The following is a 25,161-nucleotide window of genomic DNA, read 5'->3' on the forward strand; positions in this document are numbered from 1 at the left end:
ATCTTGATCTCCTTAATAAACAAACAAACAAACAAACAACCTCCCAAAAAACAACAAAAATACCCTACCGAAAACCAAAAGACGTTGTTCCCAAATTGAAAATTTCCTATGCTAAGTTCAAGTCTACAGTCTGGCTAAGTGATGCATCCTTGAAAATAGAGTCTTATATAAAGGAAATGCAGATGTGCTATTAAGTTCAGTGGTTGTAAGGGCCTTTTTTATAACATCCAACGTACGCAGATTTATTTCCAGTATTTCTCTAACAAGATGTTCTTTAGGATTAAGAAATGAAGTATTCTCAGTCAACACTATAAGCCAGCTTTTGAACTTCAACTCAGTAGGCCCACACACGTGCACGTCTGCAAACTGTGTCTTAGAAAAGCTTGCGTAAAGCCACAAATGACTTCTATGTATCTATTTAGCATCTGGCCTCTCAGTCCCTCTTCTTCCACTAAATACTGCTCTAATGCTAATAAATTCATATTTATTGTGAGGGAAAAAACCCTCACAAAACCAGATCTCTCTGCTTTGTATTCGCACATCATGAACAACAGTAGAAAGCAACCCCTTCATTTACCTTTTTGTCATCAATAAAATGTTGATGAAATTGTTTGGCCTGAGAGCCCTTCTCATCCTTCAGCTGTTTTTTGAAACTCTTACGATAAAACCTATAATAAAACTACTTGGTTCTGATATATCACTACTGAGTTGGAAAAGCCTACTGTGCTTTCAACTAGAAAAATAAATGTAATTGTCTGCATTCCACAGATAGAGAAATGATGCACACAGAGATCAAATGCCATGTCACAGCCATGAGTGGCAGCTCAAGGACATGATCCCAGGTCTACAGAGCCTTTATTTAGTTCTCAAACTGCTTCCCAGGTTCATTTTGGCCTGAACCTCCAGTTTCACCGCAGGCAAGATACATGCTGCCATCAGTATACATTTAGCAGCTTAGGTAGAACCAGAGATGTGTCTGGATAATGACACAGCCATATCGTTTCCAGAGGGAAAGAGAAAATATTGAAATGTTTGCAGTGCGGGTTGAGGCTTTATTTCATTCTCTTTTTATTTGGGAGAGCCTGCTATGCCAGCTGCCCTGCAACATGTTCATTTCTGCAGTATCGCTCTCTGATTTTAGTCATTGCTATTTCTCATATTAAAAAAAAATCATGTATTCAGTGACTATGATTCCTGCTTTGGAAGGACTCTTATTTCTCATTTCAATAACAGAGTATGCCTTCGTGATATATTGGCTTTGTCTCGTGCTTTGCAATCCCACTAGCATGGCCTGCTCTCATGCTAATGTGTCTGCTGTGCCCTTCCCAACAATCCTCCAAAGATTCACTCAGGGTCAGGAATGCAAAGATAACCATGCACAGGCTTCCTCTGTGCTGGTCCTCATCCTCGCCGACATGGTGTTGGTGGGTACTTCTGGGAGAGCAGCTCCCGTGGGGTCAGTGGTCCTCGCACAACTGTCTCCATGAGCAATGAGCAGGCTCCCATTTGCACCGCGGGCAAGGGTTCACTTTGCAGAGGCTCCACTGACAGTTTTCTTATCTTATCAGCATTCATAAGAGTTTGATCATAGAATCATAGAATCATTAAGGTTGGAAAAGACCTCTAAGATCATCGAGTCCAAGCATCAACCCAACACCACCATGCCCACTACACCATGTCCCTAAGCGCCTCATCTACACGTCTTTTAAATACTTCCAGGGATGGTGGCTCAACCACTTCCCTGGGCAGCCTGTTCCAAGGCCTGACCACTCTTTCAGTAAAGAAATTTCTCCTAATGTCCAATCTAAACCTCCCTGGGCACAACTTGAGGCCATTTCCTCTCGTCCTATCGCTTGTTACTTGGGAGAAGAGACCAACCCCCACCTCGCTACAACCTCCTTTCAGGTAGTTGTAGAGCGCGATGAGGTCTCCCCTCAGCCTCCTCTTCTCCAGGCTAAACAACCCCAGTTCCCTCAGCTGCTCCTCATAAGACTTGTGCTCCAGGCCCTTCACCAGCTTCGTTGCCCTTCTCAATATGTATCCCTTGATATCTTTGGACTCTCCAAAATACGGTCCTTATAGAAGAATATACTGCTGGGTTTCTATATTCTGTAGCTGTTTTAAGGGCTCTATTTGAATCTGATCTCTCCCGACACATGCAGTATTACCCTTCCTAGGAACTGAAGGTTTCTTAAATAAGCATCTCTAACAAAAAACCTTCATGCGATAAAATTACCAAATGCAGCACACCTGCAAAAAAAAAAAGAGCATGCCTTCCCTGTCCTTAGCCTGCTGCCTCTTGCTGCTGGTGAGCATTTTGCTGTTTTTCTCTTTGGAGGATGCAGAGGTTGCAGGGGAACAGCCCGTTGCTTGTTGTTCTTACTGTAAGCCTGGAATGCCATTACGTGTTTGTCTGCATGACTCTTGATCTTGCATGACAAAACCAAAAAACAAAGGCAAAACTGAATCAGCAGATTAGTCAGCTTAATCTTGTGTAACTCAATGCTGCACTTGGTTTTCAGTGCTGTTATTTTCAGCTCCCCTTTGAGGTGGCTATTTGAGCTTACCTATCGTTCAGTCACGCTCCTTGCACAGGACTTTCAAGTAAATAAGATGCAAAATATATCATTCAGTGGTATGTTTCTGATGTTTTGATTTAATCTTTTTCGTTTGGTACATATAGCGTTAAAAATGCAAGATCTTAATGTTACCAAAATGTCATTTATAATGAGAACACAATGGTTCTCTTTTTGCTATCATATTAATATTGAAAGAATGCAAAAAGAACCTTTTGTTTAAGCCAGTACTGCTAGTGCTAAAAGGCTTTTAAAATAATACTGTCATTTCTGAGAGAGTTGCTTATGTTTTCTTATCTAATTTTAAATACCAAATGAAGACAAATGCTTGGAGATGCCAGTATTAAAATTGAAATCAGTTGATCCTTGTATTCAAACAGTCACAGCGATAATAGAAATTGTTGATGCAGCTCGTGTAGTCCATAAGCCATATTGATAGATACTGTCGCTTAAAAATACAGAATTGCAATCAGCATGTTTGCTGGATCTGGATTTTGGTTTTCGGCATTTACAGTGATATGATTTAGATAAGAACATTTTTCTTTGACTGGAAACTTACCTGACTATTCCGTCCCCGTAACACAATCATTTCAAAGATTTGTTTGCAAATGTCAAATCCAACAGCCTTCTTTCGCAAGTAAAAACACTTTGCAGTTTACCATGTAAGTTCCCTTCCAGCAAATTAGCACCAGTCACAATGTGTGATGTAGGCTTCAACGTTTAAAATAGACTTTGCCTTTTCCTGTGAGTACATCATGCACTTATGTGATATTAAAAGCGTAAACATGATGCAGGTTAAAATATGTAGTTGTTAAATTTCATACAAGGCTCAGTCAACCGAGGGGACTGTCCTCTGAGAGGACACTGCTCCTGGAAGTGAAACTCCTCCTGACTAAACATTTCCCGCTGAACTACAAAGTGATGATGTTAATGTGTCCTTACATAAATGGGGTGGTTTTGTTTTTCAAAACAAAACTGATGGGAGTTCCAGCAACAGAAAAAGTTTACCAAGTTTTAGCACATGAGATACTTCAAAACCAAAAGCCAAACTTACCCTGCTGAGATTCTTGTTGATGTGAAGCTCCTTTTATCCTCTAAGCCCAACGTTCAACTCAAATGAGAAGAGTTGATGTTCAGAAATATTTGTGGATATTCTAGTACTTATGGACATAAATTTAAATAAATATTTCCCATTAATCTTGTCAGAAGTTATCTGGAAATGGAATTATAAAAATGTAGCAACAACAGTTTACCATATATATATGTTTTCTCACGGAATCTCAAACCAAGTTTATTGGGGATCAAACGCCATGGCTGCCTTATGCTGTACAGTGATCCCATAGAGTGAGTTAGGATAGGAAGGAGGATGGGAAGTAATGCTGACTGCTGTGTTTAGCTGAAATGGATGAATATAACACCAAACCACAAATTTATTCAGAATAGCAGTATAGTAGAGCAGCATAGCCTAAGGATATTTTCCTGATGAGTTTTAGCACGCCACTAGTTCTGTTGCTATTTGCTGCTGAGCTGGTGATACTCTCCATGTTTGTGAAGATGCTAAGGAGCATAAAAAGAACAACTATATAGTTTAATAAAAAAGCATATGTATTTCAATGATTTGATGTTTTAATTAAACACTAATGCCTGATCTACACCACTTTTATCAGCAGTAATAGTCAAGATGGGAACCTTGAAAGTAAAGAAATGAGTGTAGGTGTAAACCCTTATTTGCAAAGCGGCATCATCTCTTTCATACTTGGGAATAAAGAAAAAACAAATTTGACGTGTGAGATCCTGGCATGACTATGTCTGTACTAATCAAGAGGAGTCACCTGCACAGTAGCCATGTGCGCGGTGATTTCCTCCTTCAGCTAACAACTCACTTCGCCGCCGCACTGACAGGTTGCAAACGGCCCTGGAGGCAGCTTGTCTGAGCATGCCTGACAGCGTATTTGGTGCACAGCCAGGGAGCCGGGTCAAGCTTGTTTCCAAAAACCAAGAAGCAACCACACCTGAGTTTGTATTTGTGAGCTCTCTGTCTATGCAGCAGGCACGCGTGGCCTCGGGGTGGTCCCGGGGCTGCTCGCTGCAGGCAGCGGAATCATAACTTGTGGGAGATCCCCCCCGGGCTTCCGCACAGCTGAGGCGTTGATACCCTGAAGAGCTGACTTTGCATGACTAAAGCTAGACAGCCAAAAATGTAGTCCTGGTTTTGGTCAGCAGGGCCACAGCCTCCTGCATCTGTCTCCTTATCTATAGTGGAAAGATAATCTTGCTGTTCTCTACCTCACCGCTGCGTGGTTTAAACAGTTAATTGCATTAATGACACGAAGAGCTATGCAAGTGCCATGTAGCTGTTCACCTCTGGCACATATCTGTAATGTTTGAAAGTTCACAATGATGACAACAGTCATCATCACCTGATGACTACTGCTCAGCTCTTGTGAATGAACTGATGATCTCAATCTAAATATAAGATGACTAGAGTACTATAAAATGAAAAATACCATAGTTGCTATTCAGCTTATTGCAAAACACCTGTGTTAGTAGTTTGCGCTGTCGTTGCTATGTTCCTTAGCCTCTCCCTAAGCATGGTGACTATCACCAATATTGCAGAAATATTATCAGCTTGCTGTAATTAACTCTCCTGTTGGCACTCACAGTAAAGGCGGCCAGGGGATCAAATAGATTTGTAGACTGAATCATTGAGTGGGATGGCAAGACAGTGCAACTTCCTTGACTGCAACGTACCATCAGCAGGCAGCGTGCCTTCCAGGGCTGCTTGGACTCTCCTCACCCGTGCGAGCTGGTCCCGGGATGGACACGGAGGTGCATTTCACATCAGAATACCAGGAGGAGTGAGATAAGCGTAACTTCTACTGGCAAGCCTTACATGAGAAAAAGGCTGCGGCACAGCCTCCCCCAGGATCTAGCACAGACTAAGATAGCGTTAGAGCAGACGCCGTGAAATATAACTTTCACACTCTGCTGATTATTCTTTGACATTTGTGAAGTGAAACAGTGATTTCAGTTAGTGACAATTTATAGAGAGGTGCATCTTACAAATTTAGAAGTGAATCTCAGATACTGATCGCAATTCAAAACAGGAAACATGGTTAAATCTGAAATCCACTAAAAGCTATCTGAGACAGTTATATAATTTGACTCATTTAAATGTAAGCACATTTTTACAGGCAAGTTGTATCATTTATTTTTTATTAACATCATATTAATTAACTAATCTTGCTTCCAGTGAGTTGAAGTGAAGATAATCCAAGCTTAAAGAGGTCATCCCCACAGGGTTGTTTTCTCTACTAGCATTTGTATAGGGGAAGAGGACATGCTGCTTCAAAGCAGTAAAACTGAGCACCATATTCTCTTTAATAGAGTCAACAGTTCCAGAACTGTCAAAAAAGCAGACTAATAGGCAATTATGATCGGTAGCTATCGATCTTTCTTTTTCATCTTTAGGCCTGCTGCTCTTCTCTTTATTTCCCAGTATTCTCCTGTATTCATTCTATTTTTTTATATACTTAATATTTTATTTTAAAAGATGACTTTTTTCCTGATGAGGAGACACAGAAGCTCAGCTACTGTTACTCTCTGCTATGCCTTGATTGCTGTCACTCTTCACTGCTCCAGTTTCCCTGGCTTGCCTCCTCCCTTTCTTTGTTGAATATGCTCTTCAATTCTGCAGTTTAAATTTTCTCTAAATAGTATTAAAGAAATAATGTCTGTAGCAGTATTTCCAGCTTTTGTCCACACTCTTCGGGGTAGGATTTGTTTAGGATAGCAGATGAGGTTATTTTACAGCCCAAAGACCAGAGCTCAAGCTCAATAACCTCAGTCTGAAGAGGAACAATTCAACTTTAACAGTGGGAGTACGCAATCAATTGAACCAGTTTACCCATCAGTGCGATGGATTTATCCTCACTTGAAATCTGCTAGAGAGGGATCAGGACTCCTCCTAACGTGAACACCGTAGCTGACCACAGGTCTGGCTCGGGAATGGCTCTGTGACAGCCCATGATCGATGTTCTGCAGGAAATTACAAGGGATGACCACAGAGGTCCTGTGTGGCCCTCGGGCCATATCCCAGCCCCTCACCCACCCAGTTTCCATGCAGGCTAGGCACGCTGAAACAGCTCTTTTTGATGGCACTAACAGCTCTTCCCCGGCCCAAAGCCCCAGACAATTCTTCACTCTCCATTCCACACTGCTTTTGATGCCACCAGCCATTTTTATCTTCTTGATCTCTCTTCCTCCTCCACTGCTCTTACGAACACGATCCTCGATTGATTTTCTTCCTACCTCTCCAGTCGCTTCTTCAGTGCTTCAATTTTTTTTCCACCCAAATCCATTTTTCAGTGCAACTCCCACGCGGTTCTTTTCTTGGCTTCCTCCTCCTCCTCTTGCCTACTCTACCTTTCAGAGTCTCATGACGTTTAAGAATCATCTGTATGAGCCTGGAGCTTTGTGCCGGAAAGCCGGATCACGTGAAGCAGCAGCAGCAGCAATCACATGGCCGTACAGAGGGCTTCTGCTAAGGCAATGAAATCAAAGAAACATGTTCAGGCAGGACCGTTGCTCAGGAGTATTGGTCATATTTTTGCTGGCAGAACTGCATGCAAATCATTTTTGATGGGTATACACAAATCAGGTATCTCCTTTTTATGGTTACTCAAGCATCACAGCCTTTTGTTGATGTTTTCAACTATTTTTGAGTTGTACAGGCATTTTATTGGAATTACATACAAACCCATGTAAAAACCTAAGCGCATTGTAATACAATGAATACAGTTCCTTATCTATGGAACATTGAAACCTTTGAAATGGACATATCCATATAATACTGCTCATTTTCAATTGTTCAGATTTCAGAATATTTACCATTCCTGAATTTCCCAGCTTCTGTGGAGAGAATCCCAAATACAAAGAGAAGGAAAACACATAGTATAACTAAATAAATCAGACTGAAACAGCAGATGACCATAATTACTTGAGCCTCCTGAGACCCAGCCTTCTTTAGAAAGGCACATATGGGCCCCAAAATCTAAGCTGAAAAAAAAAAAAAAGGGGGAAAAAATCTCATTAGTGCTGCCTGTCAATTCCCAGTTACATGATGCAATAATGGATAAAGGATGTTTTAACTTAATCAGAAATACTTCTTGTGAGAGGATGCAGGACTAGTAAACAACACAAAGGGAGGGTACCAGGGATGCGATTAAGGTTTCAGGCCCGCGCTGCTGCCGTTTTCTCGGTTGTAGGAGGGCACGGCGGTGAACTGTGCGATACAGCCACCTCCACAGCCATGGATCGCTCTCCCGTCCTCTGTGGAAAGGCTCGGGAACAGAATTAGCAATACGTTATCAGGAATAGCAGCTTCAAGGGTGTCACTGAGACATGGCAGGAGTTCTTAAAAATTACCTAAGTATATGGAGGGTAAAAATCTATATAGTCAGAGTGCTTAAAGCCATGACTTTATCAGCAGCTGCTGTAAGAAATTCGGTACCCTCGTGCTCTGCAAAGCTTGTAGCACGAGGGCTGGGGAGGGGGCAGCGGGGCTTCCACTGGCTGTGACGGACTTAAAGAAGGGAGAAGAAAAGAAACCCGCTGACGTGCCCTGCGGATTCACCCGCGGCCGGCGGTGGGGTGCACCCGGATCCGCTGCCCGGGGCAGGCCGGGTCCCCGCTGCCCCACGGCTGCCGCCGCGGGAAGCCCGCTCTCGCGGCTGGGGACAGGGCTGCAGCCCAGCACCCCCCGACCTTCTGTGCTCCCACCGAAAAGCCCTTTTTTATAATAAAAAAAAAGAAAAGAAAAAGGAAACGGAGGCGCAGGGCCCCGCTGCGCTCCGCGCGCCGCCGCCCCCACGCGCGGCCCGGCGCGAGGCACCCCCGCGGGGTGGGAGCGGAGGGGGGGGGGGGGGCGCGAGGCCGGGGGAGGGGGCGGTGCCGCCGGGGAGGGGGGAGGGGGAGGCGGGCGGTGGCGCCTGCGCAGAGCACTTCCTCGTTGGCCCACGTAACGGCTGCGGGCGGGCGCTGGGCAGCGCGTGTCAGTCACCGGGTGACTGTCAGCGGCGGCGGGAGCGCCCGCCAGCCCCGGCCAGCCGCCGCCGCCGCCCCCGGCCCTTCCCCTCCTTCCCCCCGGCCGGGGGGCGCAGCCGGAGCCCGCACAAGTTAGTCCTCAACTTGGCGGCGGCCGGGAGCGGCGGTTGAGGCGAGGGGCGTGAGGGGGGGGTCGGCAAGCGGGTGGGGAAGGGGGCTGAGCCCGGCGGGGGGGGGGCTGGCGGGCGCCGCTCCCCTCCCGCCCGCCCTCCCCTCAGCGCCGGCGGCGGGGCCGGGTTCTTCAGAGGCGGCCCCGTCCCCGCAGCCGTCGGGGGGCCGCAGTCAGCCGAGGGAGCGCTCCCCACCGGCAGGGCCGAGCGGCGCGGGGCGAGGGGAGCCGTGTGGGGGCCTCTCCCCTCTTCACCTCCTGCCCGGGAGGAGCAGGGGGCGGCCGGGGGAGAGGCTGGGTGTGGAGGGCGAAGCCTCAGCCTCCCTCTGCGGCCCCGATGCTTTGATGCTGCGGGTCTCTGCTGGCTGCTAACATCTTCCCTCTGCTTCCCCCCCCTTTTCTTCTTTTCTCCTCCACCTTCCCCGCAAAACTTGGCTTCCCCTTCCCCGGATCTGTGTGCTCGGCTCCTTCTGGGCTTTACCGGTGGGGCAGGATCATGCCGGACCAGATCACCGTGTCGGAGTTCATCGCCGAGACCACAGAGGATTACAACTCCCCGACCACCTCCAGCTTCACCACTCGGTTGCAGAACTGCAGAAATACGGTCACACTGCTGGAAGAGGTAAATCATCCCCCCCGCCCCTTCCCCCCCCCCCTTTTTTTTTTGTTTTTGAAAAAGAGCATCAGGGACGGGGCAGTACCACCCGCCCAAATCCACGGGAGCTAGAGGCATTGGTATGCGTGTAATCTGGTCTTTTAATTGTGGGACTTTGCTCTTGTGTTGAGCTGGTTACAGAAAGCTTTCTTGCTCTGGCGTCTTAAAGATTAGTGCGTAAAGCAGTTGCCTGAACTTAAATATTACTGTTGTACTTCTTGGTGTTTTTGGTGCTGGCGGTTGTTGCAGTAGAAAAAAGTGTGATTATTGGGATTTTTAGAGGGAAAATGAAGGTTGAGTTGTGTTTGGGAGCGTTAGCAGAGGTTTTCCTCAGCCACTCATTAGATCAAGTCTGACTGCAGAAACCTGCTAAGGGAGACTTCATTTAAGGAATGAGGTAAGGATGAAGAGATGAATGTGGAGTGAGGAAAATAATATGAAAACAAAATAGGTGGTGGAAGGAGAGGAGCAAAATAATGCAGCAGAAGTGATTATACCATCTCAGCATCTCAACCTTGAATCCTCAGTGTTGTTTTTTTTTTTTAATGCTTATTATGAGCGTCATTTAAATGTTCATCCTGCTTCACTATCAAGAAATAGGAGTGTGAAAACAAGTAAACTTCCAGAGCTGGTTTCTATGAGATATCAGTCCACTGCTTCCTATTTGAGGTTTCAGTGTGATTTCCTATGGACTAGGTCAGCAGTTATGAGGAAATGTCTTCCAAATGACTTTAGAACAAGGCAGTGTGTAGCTCTTCTCTTGCCCTGCGCTTGGTTGAAGGTACTAGCATAATATGCTGAAAGAAGACAGTTTTTTGCTGTTGTTTCATAGATGGCAGTTAGTTGTTGTTTTGGATTATACACTTGGTTCATCAAGTATTTGTCAATTCTTCAGGAGCCAGCACGTATCTAGGAGATGGATTTAATAGATTCTTTTGAGTTTTGCTGAATGTGTTGACATGAGCAAAGCATTTGGTATGCAAGGAAAGAGTATTAATCATGGCATTCTCCTGATAATCTTGGGTATGGAACATATAATTCCATAGGATTAAAATTAGTTAATGTTGGTTTAGTAGAAAAACTGTCTGTGTTCAAAATTTTAACAATGCTATTGTTTACAATAACTGACTAGGTAGTAGAGTGATTGTAAGATTACATTTAAAATCAGATATTTTATTTTTATTATGTAACCTAGATTAGCTTCTGTAACTTTTCCATAACTGTAACTGCTTTTGTAACTAAGCCATGGTTGCTTGTAGATTTGTCAGAAATCAACCTGTTTTGGTTTGTGTTTGATGGTATTGCTGCCCCCTGGTCTTAACTATGTGGAATAGGTACAGCCATTGGTATGGTTATTAGTACAGTTGACAGCATTCATAGAGTTAAGTAAAAATATGTATTCTGCCATCACTGGTGACTTGTAGGGTAAGAATACAGTATAATGCTTTCATGATTTGGAAGGTACATCAGTACAGTCTGAGTGTGGTAATGCCCATCCAAGGAAAACCGAAATATAGAAGTTAAATACACAGTGTTCTGCACCATTGGTGTGGATTGTGCATGTTTTCAAAGTTTTTATGTCCGATTTGACAGCAATAAATTGGAGCAATAGAGAATAGTGGGCGCTTCTAGTGCTTGCGTTGCTATTTCTTGAATTTCTTTTGTTTGTATAACTATTTTATGTGCCCTGTTTAAACTGTTTGCAGTTTAAATTGATTCTGGACTTGTTTTGTATTATTTTTTTATTATCTGTAAACATAAAAGATGGGAAACAAGATATAAATATGCTCAACTGTTACATACTGCAAAAAATTTGCAACTCTCCCAAATTTGTTTTTATTAATTTGCATGAAGAAATGCAGATGGTCAGAATGTGGCAGGCGAAGTGCTCCGTTAGAGTCTTTAACTGTGTGTCTTTATTATAGCTGTAGCTTGCATATGCAGTTCTACTGCTGCTACTTTAAAGCTACATTGGTTTTTGTGCATGTGCTTACCTAAGGCTGTGATTCATGTGAAGCAGGGGATTGAAATGGAATGGTTGAAGTGGCTGTTATGTAGCTCTTATTACCGCTGCTATTGTCCATGCATCATGGATGACTTAAGAGCTGTTCAAGCAGCTCCTGAACTTCAATTTTGAGCCCGCTATATTAGGGCAAAGGGGATGATCCCATCCTTGCAGCTGTTTGATTTTCAACTTCATGTTGGATGTGGGTTGGAGCGCTCACTGAGCTTTTGTAGGCAATGTCAACCTCTGTGCTGTTATGGCACTGCAGCCTGAAGTATCTGAGGTCATTATTTTAAAGCTAACTAATTCAACACAATCTGCACCTACCTCAGTGACTATAAGCTGGTTTGTGGATAAACTAATTATTTTCTTTATTCTAAATAAGACTGTGAACTAGAACTATTTTCTGAACAGAAATGGTAGGGAAATTTAACAGATTTAGCAAAAGTTAGATCCGTTTCATAGCCTCTCAGTCTGATGTAATTCCTACCATAGCTCAGACCAGTGGTTAGATCAGAACCACCTTTTCATAAAGAATGTGACAAAAAAGAAATACACTGTTTTGTGTGTGTGTATCTGTGTCTCTAGTTCCATGAAGGCATGACAGAATTGTGAATTTACGGTTCCTTAATCACAATTAACAATTTTTCTGAAATAATAAAATAGATGATGGACTCAATTACTGTTTTTTTTTCACTTTGTTGTCCTCCAGTAGAAGTGCAGTTAGTTCAGCTGGATGGATCGATATGTATGGTCTCCTAGTTGTGAGTCTTTTCCTATTATAGCTAAAATTCATTTCACAGGAGACTTTGGATCCAGTTAGATGCAATTTTGGGACAAGTTTCAGATGAAAAATTAGAGCAGGCATTTTTACTGATTTTGATGACTTTGCATTTGGTAAGTTTTCAGCGGAAGGCCCAACAAGATACTTAGGCATACCTTAAACAATCAGAACCCTAGGAAAGATTCTCCGAAGGACTTCTGTGTGTTTGTGGGTGACTTATTTAAAAAAAAAAAACCCAAAACAAAAAACAAACAAACAAAAAAAAACCCCAAAAAAAACCCTACGCAAAACCACCCCCCCAAACTTTATTTAAATCTGTTGTAATATTATCAAAGGAGAAAATAGTAAGTACATGCTGCTATGTAGCAGTTTATTGACTAGAAAGGTTTCACGCTACGTTGTTTAAACCACTGAAACTTCTGAAAATTTCCAAGCTTTTTTTTCCTTTTAAGAGGCAAAACTTACTTTTTGTTGTCATCCAGTCACACCAGACAAAAAAAAGACCCTGTCATCTTTGTAGCCAAGCTTAGGCATCTTATAGAGTAATTACCAAAGAACTGCAAGATTTATTTTTTTCGTCATAATTTTTTTTAAAGTGTGAGTGTTATCTAATGGCCATCAGTAAACACAAATTTTAAGGTTCATTCTACTGCTAAAATAATTTTTTTTTTTCCAAACTGTAAGGGAAGGGAGCAAAACCATTATTGTAGTCTAGGTCTAGTTTAAAAGAATTTGCAGTCTGTACTCCTTTCTATGTTGATTTCTTCAGCGTGATGTTACATTCATGCAAAGAAGGTATTTTAAGCTTCATATTTCTGCATGAAACTGGGAGAAGTTTTTTATAATATTCATATGAAGAGGTGGATTATTGTGTATGTAGATGGGTGGTTAATTACTTTAAAAAAAAAAAAAAGATTAAATCCTAAAATAGCATAGAGAGATTACTGATACAGTGTCCTAAAATATAGCCTCTGCTTTGTTCTAACCAGACATGCTTTTATATTCACAGTAGCTCCATGATTTGTGTTACTCAAATAGATTTTGAAGAGTTGATTTTAATCCTTGAGTTGATATTACTGTGTGAGCTAGTTGGAATTTTTAGGGAATGATGACATCTGTTCTGAAAATAAGTAGTGCACATGTGGGATCACCACAAGACTGTCTTGATTACCATTCTGCTGTGTCCCAGCTCCAGCTGAAAGGACATCTTTGCACTCAAGGGATAACTCGGTTATCATGACCAGGCAGTTCTGAGCCTTTCTCCTAAAGCAGCAGATGTTTTGCAGGACTGTCTTGAGATACAGAGGTTAAGCTTAAATGTTTAAATTCCCTTTAGGCAGGCTGGTAGATAAGAAGGGACAGTTAGAAGCTGATGATACAATAGAGAATAGCTGCAGTTGTTTGTGATGCCAGTTTTACTCTTATACTTTTGTAATACTTGAGCATCTTTAATGATTAATGGTATTTCTTTTTTTCTTTTGCTTTTCAATGAGAAGTTGAAAATTCAAAATGTGCTTTCTGACAATTAGATCTTGTCATACACATCCTTTTTTAATAAACGTTTAATTGTTGAGTGTAATGAAATATGGCTGCATTTTTTTTTTTTTAAATAAAAAAACCCTAAACCATCATTCCTGCAATGACTGTTGCTCATTTTGTTTCTCACTGCTGATTTGCTCGAGCTTAGAGGTCTGTTAGTCTAGACTGGTCCTGTAACAGATGCGTGCATGCTACATCAGTGAAGGAATGACTGTTTGGCTCCTGCTCAGCCTAACATGAATTTTGTTGTTCTCAGTGCAAGTCTGGTATAATCTAACATAACAACTTGAAGGGGAAAGTTTCTCAATATGTCATGGACACTTATCTAAGATTAGAGGTGGGAAAGGGGAAAGTATGGGTTTCTTTTTTTGTTTTGCCTTTTTCTTAATTTTCTTTGAAAGTATGTTGTATATGAATCATTTTCAGAGTTTCCCGTATGTAACTTTCCCTTCATGCTTCAGTTTCTGTGAGGTTTTTCTTACTCTGGTGGGGGAAGGACTTCTGGGGAAAGGGTAAGGGGACAGGGTTTTTCCTCCTTATGGTTTTGTAGAAACTTGTGTAGCACTGAAACTGCTATACAGTCAGTTCATCTACAGTGAATTCATACACTTTTCTACCACAAGATCCTTTTCCAGCAACAAAGTATTCTATCAAGGGAGGCAGGTGAAACCATGCAAGAGAACAGGAGCACTTCCATTCTAAATCAACTTTTTGTTTTAGTTGGCAATACATACAGACTTTGTTCATTAGCCTGAACTGTGAAAACTGGTAAGATCTATTTTGTGTGTGTGTCTGAAGAGAAATAAATTTTTCTGTCGTTTCTATCACTTCATTTCCATTGAAGCGTCGCCTCTATATAATTACAACAGGTAAATCATAGCATCCTATTCTTTATGCTTCTTTATTTTTTTAATGAAACTTTTTTTGGGGGGAGGGATGGGAATCCAGGACATTCCAGCATCACTAGACTTAAAACCAGCTTCTCCTAACCTTGTAACGTATTACTTATGGCGGTCAGAAACAGTCTTGCATCATAGAGAGCTTTGTACTTAAGAGCTGGTTCTTAAGTAATAGACCACAAGCAATCTTCAGTTTTCGAAGAAATATGCTTTTGGTAGCAGACCATCCTAAAAGAACCAGACAAGAAAAGTTTGTCTAGTAAATAAAACTCAGGATAGTTATTACTGTTTTTACACTGAATGGCAAATTGCACCAAAGATGTAAAAATGGATACATGAGCCTTCTGAAATACAGAGGCCACAGTGACAGCTCATGGGTGACTCCTGATCACGATACTGAAAATGTGATGAAGAAGGAGACTTGACAGCAATATCCTGTATTTACAATAGCGTGTTTCATAAAAATGCAGTTGAGGATGCTTTTACATTTACATGATGCAGTACTTATTCATTTAGTATGTAATCGGTTTTATCCTTCATTTGATAGTAGTTGAAACATTTGGTTGTAATAAGCAGACAATTTCCTTTTACCTAAATGTGACTGATGTGAGGAAAAACAAAAAAATATTCACTGTAGCTCAAAGTTTCAGTCATGGCAGATTAATTAGCTTTGCCTTTTGAGAATTTGTATTCATTTTAGACACATTTTTGAAAGTACTTGCTGCTTTCTGGTAGCTTGTATATTTTTTAGAGAAGTACTGCTTCTTGTTTTGAACTCCCAACAGGCTTCTTCATGTTTGCTCATCAGTTAGGAAACTGTGAAAGTGCTCTTTGGTGCACTCCGTTCAGTATGCCGTTCAGATAAATCCTGACAGTGTGTGTACCATGTAGTCATGGGAACTTGGACCCTGATGGAGGGGAGAGAGATGCTTAAAGTGACATGACTTAAAGTTGGTTTTAGTGTTTAGATTGGAGTCCTGTGGAGATGTCTTCTGTAGTTAAAAAGCAATAAAAGGGAAAAAGTTGTTTGAAGAAAAAAGAAGGGACGGGGGGAAACAAACCACAAAACCATGTTTGTAATCCAACAGGGCGCCACTGAAAGACTGAAGATGAACGATTCAGAACAGAATTAGATTGGTTGATTTAATTTCCAGTATCTTTCTCACTCCAATGAGTAAAACTCAATTTTCGTAACTATTGTTGTGATTTGTAATGATGTGAATGAAGGTGTTTGTTAATAATTTTTAAAAATAGATGTGAAACAAATTTACAGGGGAGAACTGGAAGAAAGATCATAACATCTTACTTTGAATGGAATAGTACCTTGCAATAAAATCATTAGGCAAATCAAGCCAAGAATGCTAATTATTAGTATTGTTTCAGGTGCAGAGGTAGGCAATATAAGCGTGTTCTAAAAAAAGTGCCCTAAACCAATAGTATATTTTTATATTTCATAGGAAACTTTTCAGAATCCAGTTAGTAGCGTCTGCCATGGTACTTCTCTTAGAGACTGTTCTGTCAGATTTGATTTGATACTGGCTAAGAGGCCTAAAGCTTATTGGTAAGTGTGAAGGAAAACTCCTGAGATAATAGCATGAGTTTCCTTTCCTGAAGGAGTACAGCTGGAAGTACACTCCCTGCTGAAAAGTGCAGCAAACAGTTATTTTGTATTTCTAAAGGACAGTATTGATCTGTGTTGCATATATTGGGTTTTAAATACCGGTGGGCTAATGCTGAGGTTTTGTATAACAATTGTGACAAGTAAAATTTTTGAGGACAGTGGGTTTGATTGTGGTGATTATGAGAAACTTTTCCTTTAATGCTCCTGTGAAAAAGAAGCAAAACACTGTTGGGATCCCATTTCCCCCTTTATACCACAGATGTGCACATGAGCACCCACACGGCCCCCTTCTCTCTTTCACTCACTGGTGGAAGGACAGGCCTGAAGTTGTGTTGTTACTATGGTTAAGCCAGAGGATGTATGCCTTTTCTTTCTTTTTAGTAGCCACCTCTATCTTGACCTTACTTGTTTTATCCTTCTTCTTACGTTTGTTATCAGGAGAAATACAGAAGTCTTTCTGGTGCAGAAATAGATACTTATGATACCAATAGAGTCTTGTCTTTTGTTGGTTTTTCCTTGCCTCAGAACTAAAAATCTGGTATCATGCTGGAGATGACTTTCTGCAAAATAAAAGTCTGTAGGACTGCAAGGCCTTTGACATGATCTGCTCTGGTAGCCTTCTATCCAGGTTGGTGAGAGATGGACCAGATAAGTGACCTGTAGGGTGGGTGGGACATTGTCGGGGTTGCCAAGCCCGGAGGGTGGTGATCAGTGAAACAAAGTCCAGCTGGTAGCAGATTGCAAGTGGCATCCTTCCAGGATCAATTTTGGGGCCAGTACTGTTTGGTGTCTTTTAATTGTCTGGATGATGGGTTGGAGTGTGATCTCAACAAGTATATTTGGATGATAGCGTGTTGCCCAATATGCTAACGGGCAGAGTCACCGTTCAGTGGGACCTGGAGAAATGGTCTGACAGGATGAGCCTTGTGGGGTTCAGCAAAGAGAAATGTGAAATCCTGCGCCAGGGATGGAGTAGCCCCGTGCAGCAGTAGAGGCTGGCTAGAAGACAGCTTTCCAGGGAAGGACCTTGGACTCAGGTGATGACAAGTTGAATGTGGGTTGGCAGTGACAAAGGCCAGCCACGCACTGGGCTGTGTTAGCAAGAAAGCAGCCAGAGAACAGTGGTTCTTCCCCTCTGTTTAGCAGTTGTGAGGCCACATCTGAAGTACTGTGTTTGGGATTCATCAATACATGAGAGAAATTACATACTGCCACAGGTCCAGGTGAGGATCACCGAGCTGATTAGGGGCCTGGAACACATCACTTAAGGAGGGGAAGCTGGATTTCTTCAACCTTAGAAGAGAGACTAAGGGAAGGTCATATTGCTTTCTTCAAGTGCGTAATGGGAGGAAACTGAGAAGGCAGAAATTCTGATTAGATTTGAGTTTTTTTTGGGGGGGGTGTGTGTTTTTTTTTTTTTAAATTATTATTTTTGAGGGTTGTTTGTTTGTTTGTTTTGAACCATGAATCTGATGAACAGGTGCCCAGAGAGGCTGTGGAACCTCTGTCCACAGAGACATTCAAAACTCCACTTGACGGTAGAAGTAGTCCTCTTAAAATTGTTTGGACTGCATAATTTAATCTTCTAGAAGATATGCAGGCAGAGTAAAGTGGTTATTTAGTTTCATGAATGTATTTTTTGTGTTTTTGGGTAAAAGTTTACACTGAGCTTATTCTTGGAAAAACAGCACATTTAAACCTAATAAAACTGATGTAAGCAAAGTTGATAATTTTTTTCTTTCAATGAAAGACTTCTTTAATAGAAGAAATGGGATACTACTCACATTATCACAAATCTGTGTTTCAGAAAGTTTATCAAATTTGGGGTTTTGTATGATTTTTAAGAATAGTTTGAATTGTTACTGAGTGTTTGACAAAGATATAATTCTTTTTAAATGATCAACCTGCACCTCTAGAAAGTCAGCTAATTTATTCTGCAAAATGGTGACTGTGTTACAGTTTAAATACGTCTCTGCTGGATTAACTTTACTTCTATGAGGAAGATGATCTGTATTTTGAATTCTAGAGCTCCTACCTTAAATTTAGTACACTAATTTCCTTTCCTCTTGTATTATAGTTTACTTTTCAGGTAAATTATCTCTTGATTTTTTGGATTCACAAAGCAAGAATTTGGGATTGAAGAGAGAAACATACTTGAAGTGTTCTTGATACGCAACTTAGTCTTTCCCATAGCACTTCAGAAAAACTTCTTAGGCATGGGGGGGTGGGAAGGAATAAAATGTAGCAGGTTTTATTTGCCAAGTGAGTTGTGGCTTGTTATGAAACCACTAGAATTTAGGTATTCTATTTTGGTTAAATTCTTAAGACTTAATTTCTTTAAAACAAGACAGATAACCCCTGATTATTACATGAAACTCACTTACCATTTTTGTTATGCTCCACATTTAAAAGTTCCACATTTTATTTTAGTTATTTACCCCTATTTTAGAATTCAAAAATTTTCATGTTGAGCATATCACTGAGGAAGTGTTGCAGTATTTAAATCTCAGTGTGTATGCTTTTGATGCTATTGACGGAGTTTGGTTTTGTTTTATTCAGGTCATCTTATAATAAGACTGTCATGTTACTGCTGGGTGTAGAAACTTGGATTTCTGAGATATTCCAGGTTGTAGTTAATGAAGACTATTTTTGCCTAAGCAATATTTAGGCTATTACACATCTTCTAGAAAAGTGATATTTTGCTGTGCTCAAATTTGGACTGCATGGCGTTTTTGTAGAGCTGTGTCCTCACCAGTGCCAAGTACAGGAGGACGATCGCCTCCCTACTCCTGCTGACCACACTAGTTCTGATACAGGCCAGGATGCTTTGGCCTTCTTGGCCACCTGGGCACACTGCCGGCTCATGTTCAGCCGGCTGTCAATCAGCACCCCCAGGTCCTCTTCCTCTGGGCAGCTTTCCAGCCACTCTTCCCCAAGCCTGTAGCGTTGCCTGGGGTTGTTGTGGCCAAAGTGCAGGACCCGGCACTTGACCTTGTTGAACCTCATACAGATGGCCTCGGCCCATCAATCCAGCCTGTTCCAGGTCCCTCTGCAGAGCCTTCCTACCCTCGAGCAGATCAACACTCCCGCCCAGCTTGGTGTCATCTGCAAACTGACTGAGGGAGCACTCGATCCCCTCATCCAGATCGTTGATAAAGATATTGAACAGGACCGGCCCCAAAACATAGCCCTGGGGAACACCGCTCGTGACCGGCCACCAACTGGGTTTAACTCCGTTGACCACAACTCTCTGGGCCCGGCCGTCCAGCCACTTCTTTACCCAGTGAAGAGTGTACCTGTCTAAGCCGTGAGCCGCTGGCTTCTCTAGGAGAATGCTGTGGGAGACAGTGTCAAAGGCTTTACTGAAGTCCAGGTAGACCACATCCACAGCCTTTCCCTCATCCACGAGGCGGGTCACCTGGTCATAGAAAGAGATCAGGTTGGTCAGGCAGGACCTGCCTTCCATGAACCCATGCTGACTGGGCCTGATCCCCTGGTTGTCCCGGACATGGCTCGTGAGCACCCTCAAAACGAACTGTTCCAAGAAAGATATTGAACAGTACTGGGCCCTTGAGGTACACCACTCATTACTGATCTCCATTTGGACATCAAGCCATTGATTCAAACTCTTTGGGTGCAGTCATCCAACCAATTCCTTATCCATCGAATTGTCCATCCATCAAACCCATATCTCTCCAATGTAGTGACAAGAATGTTGTGTGGGACCATGTCAAAAGCCTTATAGATGTCAAGGTAGATGACATGAAAGTACATGAATGCGATGCTCACTGCAAAACAAACAAGACTGTTTTAATAAATACTTCTACGTGTCAATGTCATTGTCTTGAAAGTACAATACAATGAAAGTAGTTGAGCTGTTTTTTGTCCAATGTGTATCAAAGAGGTGAAGACAACTGTTAGAAAAATGTAACAGTGATATTAAAACAAACTTGAACACTTTGGTTCAGTGATGACAGAGTGCCTGTTTATGACCTTCAAAAACTATTTGTTAATTGTCAGTTTATGAAATTGTTGAATTTTAATAAAGTTCAATGATGCTGGGATGGTCTGGGAAATTGAAGTCCCTTGACATGTTGAGCAATCCCTTCTGTGCTGAGGTTGTCTGGGAACTCAAGAAAAGTGGTCTGTAAAGTATACCAGAATGTGCAAACTCTGTGCCAGCCTGTGCCACATTGTAAGCATGCAGGACCGTGATGGGCCATTCCTGTGTTCTTAGTAATGTAATGTACGATGGTGATGGTAAGTGTTCTTGAAATCAGCAGGAATGGGTCTCTTCTAACTAAGACTTCTTAAGGAGGTAGCTTAAATGTAAGATATACTGACATTCTTGTTGGTTGTGTTCTAGTTTTGTATTTTTTTTCGCTCACTGAGTGTCAGAATTATGGGGAAAATTGTAAAACTGAAGAGTGATGATGCTATGACAATGCAAGTGGGATATCCTCTTACCCTAGAAGAGTGTTTATACTATCTGTATTAGTCAGTAAGATGGAACTCAGTACAGACAATAACTAACTTTCTCTTTAAAGTTGAATGAAGTTGCCTTGAATGTTTTGACAAAGTTGTTTGTTTTTACTGTAAAACTGGTATTGCACACTATGTTTTCCTAACCTCACAAATGATGCTTTGATTTCTTTTGCAAATTGTTCTTCATATGAGGCCTTGCCGAAATTAAGCTTTTTATGATTTGATTTGGGAAAAATTACTTGGGAAAAATAATACTGATTTTTGCAAGGCAGGGGGATATATATTATAGTTTTTAGTATATTGTCGTGTCTGCAGCACCTGCACTGGTGTCATTTTTTTGGGAGTGTGCTGGTTTTTTTATGTCATTATTGTTGTTTTTCCCCCACCTTGTAGCCTCTTCTGGGAGGGATGAAAGAAGCCTGCAGAGGCTCTTTGATGTGAAGACCTACTTAAAATAGTTTTCAGTGTTATGATACCAGGGCTGTCTGTACACAGATTTGGAAAAAATGGTGCTGTTATATAGCTGATGTGATTTAAGCATAGAAGAGAAGTAACATCTTTTGGGGTGGGATCACCTGCAGGAGCTTGAGTGCCCAAAATGTTGTCTGCTCACTAGTACAGTTACAGGGAAAGGGATGCTAGTTCTCTCTAAAACCTCCCTTTTAAAAATGTTTATAGTCCTCTGGTGGCAGTTTTGTTGCCAAGCTAGCGTTGCTTTCACAGGAAGTGCTTGGAAGGAGACCTTGTTTAAACTGGCAAAGAAAACCTGAGAAGAAATGCAATTTTTTTCTTTGCTGACACTTTGCAGGTTAATGAAACTCTTTGTCATAGATGCTACTGACTTAAACCCTCAAATTCACTGCATGCCCTTCCTTGTCTCCCCATTTCATTTGAAGTGCTTTAAATGCTTCCTTACTTGCTTTGTTTTACCATGTCTAGGATAGGTTCTTCAAAAATACTGTTGTCCATGGGTATGGTACATGGGTATTGGTTAAAATATCTGTAACAGTGTTGCTTTACTTCCACAAAGCCTAGTCTTTGTTGAACTCATTTGTAGTTTAGTGTAGCTTCCTGTTTTTCTCATCTTACTTAATTGGGCAACAAGTTGCAGCAAAGCAGCTTCCTTTAAATTGAATCAGTGAATATTGTGCATATTCTAAATAGGGAAGCGACTAATGTCTCTTTGAATCTTACAAAATTCTTGGACGTTTTCCTATAGCTTTAATGTTTGTGTGGAAGGCCAAACCTGGTTGCAAATAAAGCAACTACCTGCCTTTCTGTGTATTCCTTTTCAATTTTATTTGATTTCATTTTTGCTCTCTATTGCTGTCTTTTGATGGTAACAATAAAGAGCTGTCTTACCTTTATTTTTTTCTGTTATCTCTATTGCTTCATGTTACATAACTTGTTCCTACAAGTAATGGTGCTACTTCATTGTGCTACCCTAAGATAATTATACAATACAATTGACATGTAGAAGTATTTATTAAAACTGTCTCGTTTGTTTTGCAGTGAGCATTGCATAGTGTGATTATTTTTATAGCAGTACAACTATTTCTTTGAAACACTCGTGTGTGTGTGTGTGATTGCCATGAGAAAAGCAAAGGGAAATGAGGAGAGTAAATAGAGGCAATCTAGCTAGGTGCAGAGCATGGTTCATACTATAAACCCAGGAAACAATGACTGACTTGGGGATTAGTATGAAATCATTGATTCATGAGTTAAACTGTAAGGGTGAGCTACTGGGCAGAGCGATGATATTCTGCTGGTAGTTGTAGTGTGCTGAAAGCACGTAGAATGTGTACAAAGATATTTGGATGGATGCCTCTTCTCTGTTAGAATGATTTTTACCATTGTAAACATGCAGGCTGGACCTTTGTCCGTTTGTCAAAAGTTAAACCAGAAGGCTGTGATTTATGACTTACTCAACAGGGCATTTTGGAATATCTTTCATCAAGTTTCTATATGAAACTTGAATTCTGAAACAATCCTATAATCTGTGGTAGAGGAAGAAGACCTGAACTTTGTTTGTCATAAAGCAGTGTGAAGTAGAGCTGGAGCTTTGCTTGAGGTTTTGAAAGTAAGTAGATGCACCTATGTAGAACGTATTAGGTGCAAGAAACACAGTATCTGTTTGTGATTTCTGAGCATCAGAGAGTGAAGCGTAGTGCTTGAAGGACTTCCCAGGCAGCATGGACATGCCCTATGCTACCAACCTGCTGAATAACTCCACCACGTGGAGAGTTTCTGCTGCGTCCATTGGAAGAATTTATAAAGGAAGTTACAGCTTGACCATGATTGAGAATTTTTAAATAAAGTTTAGATCACTCTTAAAACAACTCTAGATGAACTAAATGCATAAAACACTAGGTTTTGATAGTGTGAATTTTTAAGTATTGCTTATACAAGCTGTAAGACTCTTTAGTGTCATTTCCTGTCTGGCCTCAAAACCTGTATGTGAAGTGAGCAATTGCAGGAAAAAGAAATTAAGATCTCTTGGTCAGTTGAATGCTAGAGAAGTGGGTTTTATCCTTGTCCAGTTAATGAATTTGCCCGAGATATTAGAAAAGTTGTGTAAACAACACATTTTCCAGGTGACCAGTAATTGGGATTTCATAACTTCTGAGAATTTGCCTTGAAGTTGAGTAGTCTAGTTGAAGGAAGAGAATATTGAGGTCTTGACCTCAAGGCAATTGAATGTATTAATTGAACGTATAGAATTTTATAAAATACTTGTGTATTGGGCACTTAACATTAATGGAAGATTTTAACCCTGATCTGTTATCTTGCTGTTTTTGACAGGGGTCCAGGCAAATTCATTCCTATTGTAAAGCTCTGAGATTATAGTAGAGTCTCATAAAACTGAAAGAGGAAATTTAATATTTCTGTTTTCAGAGCGGGGTTTGAATAGCCTGTAGTTTTAATGGGAAGGTAAAAGAATGCAAGCCTAGAAGCGTAGACTGAAAATGCTTTAAAAAGCAGTTCATTGATTGAGCACCACCCAGCCTTTATACAAGATGGGCCAGGGTAAGTCATAATAAGGGGCTATAGAGACACGTGGTCATTTAGTGACACAGTGTAGGTGTGTGTCTTACATACGGTAATAACTAAGATGTGAATGGAGTCTGCAGTCAGGCTTCTTCTGTTCTTTGTTAACCTTACTATTTTACCCTTTGTGTGAGGGTATATGCATACACATCAGTACAAAAAATATACACAGACCTCAGAACAAAACTGTTGTGTGAATGGAGCTGTTTCTTTTCTGTTTCTGCACTATGGTTTCTGCCCCACTAAGCAAGGCAAATGTAGCATGTGGAGAAACGGTGCTCTTTCTTCAGCAATACAGGCATTTCATTTGAATCAAGCTGAGGCGTAAAGAGCAAGCGTTGCCCCAAGCATGTCACTTCTCTCCTGAAACTTGAAGACAGTCAATCAGTTTAGGGTGGTGCAAGTGCTTTGGTTTATTGGACTACACTGTAGGCTCAAACAGGCTTCCAGTAATCAATGGTTTTATTTGTGTTGGGCTTTGATTTTGTGGGATCAATGTTCAGATCCATTTTCAGCCTAGGAAGCTTTCAGTTGAGTTTGAAGAAGCCCTACTTACAACTTTGTTGCTAAAAGTAAATGTGGTCAAATACGTACTTTGTATGTTGTAGATGGCCTCTACAGCCTGGTTTGGATCTACTGTTCTGTCCCATCAAGTTTGCAGCCTTTGAAGCATTCTTTCTTTCTTTTTCTTTTAATAATAGAGCTAACAAAATGGAATAGAAGATTATGTTGGTTGAAAAAGATAGTTTGTCTAAAAAACCAAACATACGGACAGGAGAATGACAGGTCAAAGGCAATCAGACTGATGTGTTCCTAAAGTGCTTATGATATATCGGTGTAATGAGTTGTGCTGTCTTGGATATTGCTTTCCAAACAATTGCATGAGCTGTATGATGAAGTATAAAGCAAAAGGTAGATGATGAAAGATTACGATCATGTTCTAGGAACTGCTGGGGACCAGATACAGTTTAGTACTTAATAGCATGATGCTTCAGCTCATTGCTCCAGTACATTGGAGGCAGAAAACTTATTAATTTCAACTGAGGAAAGAGGAAGCAATGTTTAAAAACTTCAGCAGTATTAAACTTGAGCAGTGCTTTATAATGAAGTTATATGAATTTCTGCTCTGACTTTGAGCAGAACATTGGGATGGTACTAATTTATAGCCCATAGTAAACAATTTACTTACAGATACAAGATCTACTTGCAAGATTTAAGATTTAAGTGTATATATATAGCACAAGTATATATATTAAGTACATTTGCTACCGAGTATAAAAGTTAAATTCTTACAAGGAGAAAAAGCCTTTCTTTTGCTGACTCAGTTTTACATTG

The 25,161-nt window shown here is 41.1% G+C and overlaps 1 protein-coding gene across 2 annotated transcripts in view; it reads left to right on the forward strand.

Moving 5' to 3' along the window:
• ASAP1 (ArfGAP with SH3 domain, ankyrin repeat and PH domain 1) overlaps positions 1-25,161 on the forward strand; it is a 166,174-nt gene that overhangs the window by 21,391 nt on the left and 119,622 nt on the right. For both annotated transcript variants that reach the window (XM_075141157.1, XM_075141158.1), the window contains one exon: positions 9,283-9,412. In XM_075141157.1, the coding sequence (XP_074997258.1) occupies positions 9,283-9,412 (130 nt within the window). The remainder of the gene's footprint in view (positions 1-9,282; positions 9,413-25,161) is intronic.

The sequence above is a fragment of the Calonectris borealis genome, chromosome 2 (genome assembly GCF_964195595.1).
Source record: "Calonectris borealis chromosome 2, bCalBor7.hap1.2, whole genome shotgun sequence".
Lineage (NCBI taxonomy): Eukaryota > Metazoa > Chordata > Aves > Procellariiformes > Procellariidae > Calonectris > Calonectris borealis.